The 12319-nt window shown below is 31.8% G+C and overlaps 1 protein-coding gene across 1 annotated transcript; it reads right to left on the bottom strand.

Moving 5' to 3' along the window:
- Positions 1–4441: 4441 nt before the first annotated feature.
- LOC133305610 (annexin D5-like) lies at positions 4442–8685 on the bottom strand. The gene is made up of 6 exons (XM_061505866.1): positions 8529–8685; positions 7570–7715; positions 7181–7396; positions 5990–6205; positions 5813–5902; positions 4442–4832 (listed from the first exon to the last, which is right to left on the bottom strand). The coding sequence occupies exons 1-6, from the start codon at positions 8602–8604 to the stop codon at positions 4629–4631; spliced, it is 948 nt and encodes a 315-aa protein (XP_061361850.1). The 5' UTR covers positions 8605–8685; the 3' UTR covers positions 4442–4628.
- Between the last annotated feature and the right edge of the window lie 3634 nt (positions 8686–12319).

A 12319-nucleotide genomic window follows, 5' to 3' on the forward strand; every position in this document is an offset into this window, starting at 1 on the left:
TTTTAGTTGATATATATATATATATATATATATAAATAGGTATTGCTTTTGTCAAGACAAAGATGTCACTTTCCAAAAATCTAAAGCAACTCTGTATATTCTTTTTGAGCCAAAAAGCTTATAATTAGGTGGTGTTAGTCATTACATAAATGTTAGTTAAAAGTTAAAGTTGAAGAAAAGAAGGAATCAAATGTATTATAAGGCTTTTGTTGATCCCTTTTCTTTCTTTCTTTTTTTCTCTCCTTTTCCCTAGGTTCCTACAGATTTTGTCCATATATAACTTTTGTTGTTGCTCATCTTGATCCTTAAGTGATTAGTGTGTGAAAGCTTGATAACTGTTATTTATTTATCATTAGTACGTACTTTGTTCCTTGATTTTACCCTTGACTAATTGTGCACAAGGGATTATCAAAAGCTATTAAAAGCAGTGATGGGTGTGAAAGAATGGGAGAATATATTATTGAGCTTTCTTTCATAAGTAAAACCACACCTTTTGAAAAATCATTCATGCAAAAAGCTATTTTTGTTTAAAAATTCTAGATACATGCATTTGGTTGTAATATATCCACGTTGCTTGACACTGTGATTAGCATGTTGATGTTGTCATTGTGGCTTGCATTATGCCCCACTAATGGAAACCTTTTAATTGATATGATGCCTAATCCACTGGCTTGATCCTGGATAGAAAAATCAGTTGTAACAGCTGTAACCTTAAGTGAAGCATATTCAAATGCCTCAAGCTATGAAGTACCGACACTTCAAAAATCCTGACGTGTCTGACACTTTCCGACACTCTCGGACACTCCGACACTCCCCGACACTCCAATACGCCTTATAGAAATTCAAAAAAAGGTTCAAAGGTTGCGTTGCGTTGAGTTTTTAGTTCCAACTATTAGATTCGTTTGATTACGATTATCATTTTATTGAGTTTAATATAGATATTTGGGAAAATTTATGAATATTATAAGTTTATATTCATTTTTTTGTTAAATTATTGATTATTAAATAAAATATACATTACATAAATTAAAAATATTATTTAATATCAAAACGTGTTCTAACGTGTCGAAATCTAACATTTTTTAGAATTAACGTGTCGGAGTGTCATGTCGTATCGTGTCACGTGTCCTGTGTCGGTATCGGTGCTACATAGGCCTCAGGGAACCATATATATTAGAAAACATTTAGGTTGTTAGGGGACTTCTAATTATTACATCTTTGTATTTTGTTATATGAATTGGAAATTGCATACCTCTTTATTATAGTGTTTTTTTTTTTTAGGTATGAAATTGAAAATGAGCATAGGCCAACTTTGGTTTAGGTACTGAGAATAACAAAAGAGAAGGCTATATCAATGAAAAACAATAGTTGCGGATAATGGGTTCATATTATTTTGGTATGATGATGTGAACACACTTGGAGATACGAAAGAGACTGATGACTTGACTATTGCCATAAATCTATAATATATAACTTATCTACCACTGTGGGGCAAAATGAATCATTGCTGATCACATATCAGGAGACATTTCAGTAGTTTGATTGGTCCATATGATAATTAAATGCTGTTTGCAATTGTTTCACCTGTATTTTATTTGATCATGGTCATTGTTTCCATATATTCTCCATTATTTTACAGCAATTAGTTTGTTGGAATATTAGGGTTACTGTACCTAAAGCATCGGTCCCAGCGGTTGAACCGGGAATCGGACCATTAACCGGTCTGTTTCGATCAATGAATTTGCCATGCATACGTCCTAGTCAAAAATTGGTGAATCGGTCAACAACCAGTACAAATCCAATATCAATTTTCGAGTTGAACCGGTTCTTGAAAATTGTGACAAAATAAGGGAAGGGAAGTAAAATATTAACCACTAAACCACGTAACTTTTGTTGTCATATTACTTTTAATTATATATTTATAGGATGGGTTTTATAAGAGTTATGTTATAGGAAAAATGATTGTGTAATGTTATAGAAATTCGTTTTGCGTGTCGGTAGTTTTTTTTTTTTTTCTTTAAAACATGTGAGTCCCACAAAATATTGTGTGTGTAGGAAAGTTTGTGTGATCATGTTAAATAATAGAATACAAACCCTTATAGGATATATGAAAATCATGTTACAAATATTCATTAGGTTATGCAATAGATACAAAAACCCAAGTGGGATCCATATATTGAATTAAAAAAAAAAAAGAGCAAACACACATTTTGATGTTTTAGCAGGACAAAAAATTTCTTCCTACTGTATGACGCTTATATAACACTATATTTATTATATATATTTACACAAATTCAATTCAACGAATTCAACCAACAACTTATTGATTTGATATTCAAACTGAGTTGATGACTGATACAGATTTAATAACACTGATTTGAAAGATTCAATGAAGAAATTTTCTTTTCTTAAACTTTTTTTTAATAAAAAATTTAGATAAAGTTAAACACAGGTAACCTATTAGGCCAAGACAATCAATCTTTTTGAAAATATCTAAGAGGGATTATAGTTCTTTTCTTAACTTTTTGTAAGCATATCATTACTTTTTCCTTTTTTGAGATACAAACTAATTATTCTTATGGTTTGCCATTTGTCCTACAATAATAATTCTAATAATTTTTAATTAGAGTCCACAAAAAAAAAAGTATTAATCAGATAAATATCACGTGTTTCTTTAGTTCAGGGCTATTTCTCTATTACGTTTCATGGGCCTTGAGCAATAAATGGACGTACGTGTACGTATTGACATTGGACACAAACAAAAGCCTTAACAAACAATTACAAGTTATCAAATAATACCGAAGTTCATCACCTCTACCGAATATTTTTTTTTTCTGAATAATATAAATGGGTCCATCTTAAAGTGTGTTTATAAGGGAGACGTGCAATCAGAGGATACAGACCAATAAAAGAAGTGGGCTTGACAGTGAGATCATAAATAGTGCGCCAACTTGAGTGAAGGTTCAGTGCATTTATGTCAATGCCATTGTACATCTTCAAGGACGCATATATGGGACCCCAATCCTCAAGATTTTTTAATTAGACAAATAAATAAATGTTATCATTAATATAAAGAATTATTTTAATTCAAAAATTTAATAATTTAGGTAAAAATTACATTAGTAATTTTATATTATATTTCTCTAACTTATCTCCTAGCACAAGAGCCTATTATCATTTGGTCATATTAATTTTTAATACACTATCTCGTGCAAGAATATTTGAGCTTGCAGCGTGGATAATATACTCACTCATTATTTTATTTACCTTGTGTTTTTAACTCATTTTTTAATTTTATTAAAGAATGAGGAGGGTAAAGTTTGATAAGTTAACCAATCCAATCCAATAACAGGTGAAGATCGTATTAATAATTCTATATTATATTTTTTCTAATAATAAAAAATTCAAATATGAGAGAGTTTCATGTTGGTTGAGAATAAAATAAGTGAGTAACAAAAACATGTCAGCTTGATATCTTAAGATTTTTGACTCAATTAAATTTTCAATAGTTATAGGCTAAAAAAGAAAAAAAAATTAAAACTTAAAATGAAAATCGAAGACATATTGGAAATTACATTTATACGAAGTATTCAGCTTATTCTAAAAATTATCTTAACAAAAACAATTAAGATTTCGGCGAGCAAAATATGTGGCAATCCTGGACTCTTTCTTTTCATATAAAGCTAATACATTCTCACCCTATTTAAACTTATGAGAGACCACATAAGTTTAAAATAACTTGAAGTAAATATTGACTTACGTCTTTTAAAAACAACTTAATCTCAATCCAAACTACATTTCAATACAAATTATTGATTTTCCTTGAGACTTGCCTACCTTCTTTTGTAGCACTATATCATAATTCTTGGCCCCATCAAATAAAAATTCTGGCTCTGCCCTTCGAACCAATGTCTCACATAACTCATCTCCCGTAATTCCTCAGCTACAAATTCACCAAATATATATATATATATATATATATATATATATATGAGGCAGGATCCTTTGACACCGGTGTCAAAGGAAAAGTTTGACACCTCATCCGAGAGCCGTTAGATTAAAAAAAATCAATGGTGTCACATGCTTACAAATCAGAATCGTTGATTTTGATGCTTTTACACACTCATGTATGATTATGATTCCTACCTACGTCCAGCAACTTGAAAAATAATAACCATATATATAGATATAAGTTATACTCTCAATTTTAATCGTTGATCTTATTTATATCCAACGATTTTAATTTATTAGCATTTGAGCAATTAGATGCAAACAAATCAATAACAATGATTAGGTGTAAGAATAAACTGCCCAATATATAAAAACATTGACAACATATTTTGAATTTATTAAGATATACCTATACACACATATGAGAGCCAAAACATAGAAAGTAGAAAGAGAAAGAAATTGCCAATGTTTGATTGTTGAAACAAGAAAATATATTTATGCATATTTAATACACAATAATCCTTCGTTTCAGTATTACACCAACAAATACACAAGTCCCTGACTGAAACTGGAGTGTATGTCTATGTCCATAATGCTTACAGAAGTTTGTAACTGCTCATTAACTCAACATCACAGGGTGATTTTATCCCACATAAAACATAATTGAAAAATATTGACTACTGATTGGGACCCAAAAGTGAGAGAAGAAAAGCCCTGTAGTGGCTGGATGTTTCCGAGTGAACTGCATCATTCAGTGTCTTCCTATATTTCTTTAAATATTCAGCTTTGATATACTGCATATCAATCTCGGTTCTTGTCACAATGACCCTTATGAGTGCGGTATCATCAGTCCCCAAACCTTTCATCGCCTTATGCAACACCTGCATGCATTGTGGCAAATGTATGAACATACAACCCTGTCTTGGTGGTAAGACATTTTAAAAGGTTCCCTCAAAAGAAAGTGCAGATAGTATTCATAAAAGTTAAGACGTTTAGTTTAATTCATAACATTGTCATTTCATATACTCTCACTTTTTCCCACTACTAATCCACTACCTCTCTAATCACCGTTGCATCATTATTTTCTCTCTGAAAAGTTTCTGAAGAGAAAAAAAAAAAAAACAACCTTAATATTATTATTATATACTCCCTGGAGTATATAGTTATAGTGGATGGTAGTAGATAATAGTGGAAAAAAGTGGTAGTATAAATATCCTACCTTTGAGAGGATACTCTAGTTACTTTGATTACACACGTGAAATTTATAAATAAGAAGAAAAAAGAAACGAAAATTTGTTGATGTATGTTTATATTACTCTGGCTAAATGTACGTGAAAGCTTATCAGAGAAGTCTAATATAAAACCATTAATGTATACACCATTTACCAACTTAAGTTGGTGGGTTGAATTGATTGCATTACAAAGCTAGAGATACATATTGTATGATTATCATGTTTCTTACATTTTCGACCATATAATTCATTTGTTTCCAAAAGTTTGTCCTAATGTCACTTTACAATTCTACATCATGTTGGGGCACACACTTATCACATGCAATAAAGGAAAGGAAAAATTAGACATAATTCCAACGGAAATCTTTTTAATTGAAGTAAGACAAAAAGGCTCAAATTGGTTTCAAGATCTTTCATAATTGTTCCCTGCCTTGTAAACAAACACAAACACAAAAAATTTGATTCTTTAACAGTAAGTCTAATATTAGTGTCTACTACATGTGGCGCCAGTTATTTCATGACTCTTCCTTTTCATTTTTGTGCTTACAAGAGTTGTCATTGAACACAAACATTGTCGCCACAGCATTACAAGAGGCAATTACCTAAAGTTGAAGTGTAACAGAATATACCTTTGCAAAATACTTTCCTGGATTAACAGCACATTGGATTATTGTCAAAAGTGCATGAGCAAAATTCCCCGATGCTTCATTCTTTACTGCCTGAATACATTCAGCTTGAATAAGCACCAGAAAAATACCTCAAGAAAGATTAAATTTGAAGTTATAAATTAAAAGTGATCAAGATACCTTCTTCAGTGAGTGACCATACATGTCATGGTAGTAAGAACTGATGGCAGCCAAATGTGCTGCACTCCGTTCACTGAATATGTGGACAAAAGTCTTCTCATCAGTTCCCAGTTTCTTCTCGCCAGCTTTGTAGAGAACCTTCGCATCCTTCTCAGCAATTTCTCTATTAACCTCAGGGCCTTCATGACGAGGCATGCTTATGTAAGCAAGCAAGATCTGAAGCAAGTTTTTTAGATGAAGGTATGAGTAACAGCAGCTCCATTTGTTTTAATAACTTGGAAGGAACTTATAGATGTGAATCATATGAGACAAACGTTTTGCATCCTATGAGAAACAATTACAAACCATGGAACAATGTTCCCTCAAGGGGCATGCACAATGACACAGACTTGCACATTGAAATAAACTGATGAACCAGACAATTAGTCCATATCCCAACCCATAGTTTACTTGTCACAGAAATTTTGCAAAACCCAATGGCAGTCAATCTTTTTTATGGACCCAAAGATAATTTTCCAGCCTTTATGGATATAGTCTTGAACAAAGGAAGTAGTGAGCCTTTCCTTAAAAAGTCATCCAGCTAAAAATTGGTGAGCAAGAGATAAGAGCCACAAAGATTTGTATATTTACAAGAGATATGAAAAGCTTTAGATGAATACCTCCTACTGCGCATAATAGAACTATCTAGTAAGAAGAACACCTAAGAACTATCCAAGAAAATAAGAATGACGTACATTGATAGCAATCATTAAACTCATCATGGACATCGACATGGAAATGGAAGATCTTGTCCTATACTAACTGTCTGTGACTTTTGCAGATAGACCACCGTATACAATTACAGAAATATGTGATCCCAAAGTGAATATTAAACTTTAACATCTTGAATATAGAGAGAAATAAACACTCAAAAGTTCTTATCTAATGCCATGCACTACAATTAGCAGAAGTGATAGGTGAGGAATTATCAATTCTTTAACTAACACAGAACCCTTATCTGGAGTGTCTTTTCTAAAAGCCACACACAAGGACAAAGAGAAACTACACCTTTTATGATCCCCATAGTGTTTCTTTCAATATCATGCTAGACAAAGACAAACAGCACTTAGAATGTTAGCCAAAGATCCCTTAATATGACTAATTCACAATAGCTCAGGTTTCTTTAATAAAAGTTACACATAGAAACCTCACCTTTTTATGATCCCCAGAGGTGTTTGCTTCAATATCATGCTCAAGATAAACACCAAAATTAGAATGGTAGATCTGTTTTAAATATTGTAGCTGGGACGGAGTGTGTGAACAGATTACTTCAGTAGCACCTTCAAGGTTTCTGTTCACAGTTAGACACAGCCTAATGATTGTTGCATCACGTCCTGCAGGGTCATGCATCCAAAGCAGAACTGCAGTCTGATCAATAGAAAAATATAAGACAAACAAAGAAATGTTAGGAAACATTATCACTATTCTAAATTTTAAGAAACATCATTTTATTAATCTATACAGTAATGTGTCAATATATCACTGGATATATACTCCACAACCTACAATGGAGTTCATAATTTATATTAGTAATTTAGTACCTCTAACTTTCCACTAAGCTCAGAAGCTAAGCGTTTGGATAGTTCCTCAGAATATATTATTCTGTATTCCTGTTGGATGTAAGCACGCTGCGTAGCATCTCGGTGAGCAAGAATATTGATAACAGTACTAGTATCACAACCAAATCCTGTGAAAGCACATAATTAGAAAGAAATAGAAGGTTTCAAGGATGAACATGGCACAAATTAAGATAGTAACAACATCAACATCAATATCAACAACACCTTTATCCCAAACTAGTTGGGATCTGTACAAATTAAGGTAGCAAGTATAGAGAAATATATATCCATAGACTCTACATGAGCATTCTCTATGGAAGAAGAATCAGTCAGACAATTTCCTAGGTAGCAACCACAGATCACAATACATTTTTATTTTATTTTTTCTAAAATAAAATTAGATGAAAAATACCATAAAAAAATAGAAAGCTACGTAAATATCTAGTATCAGTCAACATTAAATACATAACAAGTTAACAACATAGGTGATTATAGATTGTCTCATGACTAATATTCAAAGACCTTTTGAGTCCAAAGCAAGTGAGGGTTTCATGGGAGTGGTTTTATACTACTAGCACTGGCAGTCAGTCCATAAAATGATTTTGTTTTACATAATACAAAAAGTATGATTCTTTTTAACAAAATGAAAATCCACAAAATATGGGTTCAATCAAATATGGGTAATTTGATTTCCTTTTGGTGAAATTCTCAATCAGAATAAAACACATGCTGACATGCCCTTAAACATTCATGTCCAACATCTTCCTTAAACAGTAGTTTGAAGTAAATTACAACCAATCCAACGTTCCTAAGACAAGATCACCATCATGCTACATTATCATACCAACAATTATATATATATATATATATATATATATATATATATATATATATATATATATAGAGAGAGAGAGAGAGAGAGAGAGAGAGAGGGAGGGTACCCTTGAAAGCACGGTAAAGATGCATGGCATCCTCTCTTGGGGAAGGAGGAACTGGAGGTACAGTGAGGGTAGTCATCTTGCTCTATGAAAACAGAGGAAACAGAGAAGAAGAAGAAGAGAAATGAAAAAGCAAAGAAGTTACTTGTGTCTTGTGAGAGTGAGTCATGGGGAGAAGACCAAAATTTGAAAGAAAAAATCTACAGTTGGAGAATTAAATGGCACTGTTGTTGTTGTAGGACCACAAGAAAACATTACTTTCATTTAATCCATTCACCAACTCCAGCTAATCTTACATGTATCCCAAAAGAAGAGTCGACAAAGAAAGAAAGAAAGAAACACAAGTTTTTCCATCTTTTTTTAACTTTTATCTTACATTAATCTCCATAATCACTTTATCACATATGTCTTTTTAATTTGCAAAATGATATATTTTTTATTATATATGTCTTGTGATTTTTTATTTTTTACAAACTACAGAAATATATCTGATAAAAAAAATCACATTAGCATAAATAATTCTGAAACAAATTGCAGATCATTGATGAACTTTTTTTAAAGTAGTGAAAACTGTATATTCTATATTATGCACGTGAATTAATTGATTCATAAATATTCCAACACTGAATTCGAGTTTAAAATATATAGTTATATGAAAAATTTGATAAAAAAAACTTTATTATTTTAACCGAATTAATCGAATAATAAATAAATTGCCCAAGAAATATAAAAAGAATATTAAATCGCATTTGAGTAATTATTTCCTGTTGTGTTGTCATACCTTTGAAAAATCATAATCTGGTTAAATTAGTCTTTTATCTCCACCTCCTTATATTATTAGGAATTTTTAATTAAATTCTTAAAACCTGTTTGGGATCTCTCTTTTTTAAGTTAAAGCTAAAAAAATGAACTTTAAAAATAAAGCTACAAGCTATTTGATTATTATATAAAAAAATTAGTTTAAAAATTACTTAAATTAAAGATGTTCATTTCTAAAAAACTCACATTTCACGAAAAAAAAAAATTGATACAATTTAATTTAATAAAAAGTTAAAAGTTATTTGGTGATTACATAAATTTTTTAGTTTAAAAGCTCAAACCACATTTCAAGAAAAGCTAATAAGAGCTTAAAATAAGTTCCTGCTAGGAGATTTTAACTTTTGGCTTTTTTTATTCATTGTAAAAAAATTCTTTTAATTACAAGAGCTTTTGTAAAAACTTATTTGGTCTAACTTCTATTTATAAAGAAAAGAGAAGATAAAAAAAATCCCAAACAAGCTCTTAAGAATAAAATACGATTAAAAAAATGTTAATTCCAATATTAAATTATGAATTTTTAAAAGGTAAGAACTTAAATATTTAGATGTCTTTATTTAATTCTAATGATTTATAAGGCATTCTCAATGAGTGAATGACAACATAAAAAGGAGAGGGCAAGAGAAAATATTTCAGCACAATGATCATTTTGCTATTTTTTTGGTAAAATATATTATAATATCACAGTTCAAAAATTAGTTATCAAATTTCAAAAGATAGTTCAGTTGCCAACTGAATATCCAAGAGTTTGCTTTGGTCAGAATTCAAACCTTGGCTAATACAAATTCTTGGAATTCTTTAGGAGTTAGAGGAAAATTGCCTCTCCTCAAAGGGAGATTAGTCTCACCCTTTGTTCTAATAAGCAATTAACCTTAGGGGCCATACTCCGATAACAAGATAGTTGAATAAGATTGAGTGATGACCATATTATTATGAACTTAGCTAGACGCATTCGGCTGGGGGGACAACGATACTAGTACAACAGAAACTAGTCAAACTGAGTCAAGTTCCCTAATTTTGCTAGCTAACCCTAACCCAAAAGTGCTTATAGGATGTTGTTACGTAGCACAATTGTGTGTGCCCGTTCCACCTAACTTCTACCATCATCTCCTATATAAACCCCCTCCCCAAATTCCACATGTGTACCTTTACCTTCATCGTATAATTTTATTGCAATCTTAGTAATTGTTTTTCCTACACATCTCAAAAATGAGTTTCAATCGTGAATACTTAACGGTGCTTGTGTTGTATGAGCCAATTAATGTGGCCTTTATAAGGCCTTGGGCACTCCCACCCTTTGAGCTAGCTTTTGGGGTGATGTATCCCAAGGTTCTTTTTTTTTTTTTTGTAATAATCCCAAGGTTCTTTACATGTACCTGATGCTCACCGGAAAGTATACCAATCGCACAAGTAACACAGAGATAAGAAAAGTATCGTCTCCACAAGGATTGGGATCGAATATCAAATAATTGTCCTTTTAAGATGGGAGGAATTCAAATAGGTGTGTGAAAATTGTTGTTGATTTGAAAACTAAAAGTAAGAACGTATTTTTGGAATTTTTGTATTGAATAATAAAAATAAAAATAAAAATAAGAATTGATTTGTAAAATTATGAGAAGAAATTGTAGCTAGAATGCACTCACCAAATGATTCCGGCTTCTTACTCTGGATTGATTTACAATATCCATTTATATAATTACTCAGATAAATTATCATTTAGAATTAATTAGTTAAATTTCAATCCCTTGGCAATTTAACCCTTTAACCTCAATTGGAATCTTAATCTCTTAGTAACCCCTCATGAAAATTAAACAATGAATACGATAATTAAAGCATCTGCAATTAAATATACAACTATTCCTAGCATGCATAATAATTGTTATCTTACCCCCTTTCAAGATCAAAACCTTAATATTTCTATCTAGGGTTTTAACCCTTAAACTATCATCAACTATTAGATTGATCAAGTCTAACAAAGAAAATAGAAATTTCGCACAAGGTAAAGATAAAGAAATTTATATAAACGGGTAGAAATAAACCAATCCGTCGTAAAAAGGGTTCACATAAGGTTTGTGACCCTAACTACAATAAAGAAAACTTAGCCAACCATTATCATGGCTGATAAATTCAATATTCAATGTTACTTGAGAATGTAGATGGAAGAATAAAGGAGATCAATAATTTCTCTCCGGAGCTCTCCTTCTGAAGCACGACGGTCTCCTTAGGTCCAGAATACCTAATTCTGTGCTGAGCATCCTTTTTATGGTCCCCCTTTTCATCTTCCGAAACTGCCCTTTTAAGAACACGGTGCTGTGATTTCGCAATCTGGCGCTCTTAGCGTGAGTTTCACGCTATGAGCGTGGATGTCTCTGGATGTTCACGCTACTAGCGCGGATCTCACGCTATGAGCGTGGATGGAAATAATGACTGGCGCTACTTGCGTGAGTTTCACGCTATGAGCGTGGATGTCTCTGGATTCTCACGCTACTAGCGTGAGTTTCACGCTATTAGCGTGGGACTCTGGCCTGAACTTTCAAAAGTACCTCTTTTTGTCCTGTTTCCTACAAAATTATAAGGAAATCAGTTGCACAATCTTTGATTGAGATTTATCAAATTAATAGTAATTCTAGCCCTTTTTCTCCAAGATTAATCAAGATTTCTTTCTCATTTTGACTAAAAATCATGTATATGCTAGAGGCATATCAGTACCATAATGATAGAAAATAGTATGGTCACAAAGGTCTCATTTTCGAAAGTAAATCAGGAATGATGTATATTAGTCCTTGTTATAGCTATAATGATCTAAGAAAAACAATCTATAAGAAATTAGGGCTACTGGACAACTAAATTATTTCTCGCATGATAGCTCGACCTGACACTTGTGATGGGAAATGACTTGGTGTGGAAGTTGCTAACAATGATAATATGACATGCGTGGAAGATGCATTTCTTAGTCGGTCACAAAGAAGATTCATTGA

This window comes from Gastrolobium bilobum, unplaced genomic scaffold, assembly GCF_033153095.1.
Source record: "Gastrolobium bilobum isolate Gb01-03AN ecotype WA unplaced genomic scaffold, APGP_CSIRO_Gbil_v1 utg7157, whole genome shotgun sequence".
Taxonomy (NCBI): domain Eukaryota; kingdom Viridiplantae; phylum Streptophyta; class Magnoliopsida; order Fabales; family Fabaceae; genus Gastrolobium; species Gastrolobium bilobum.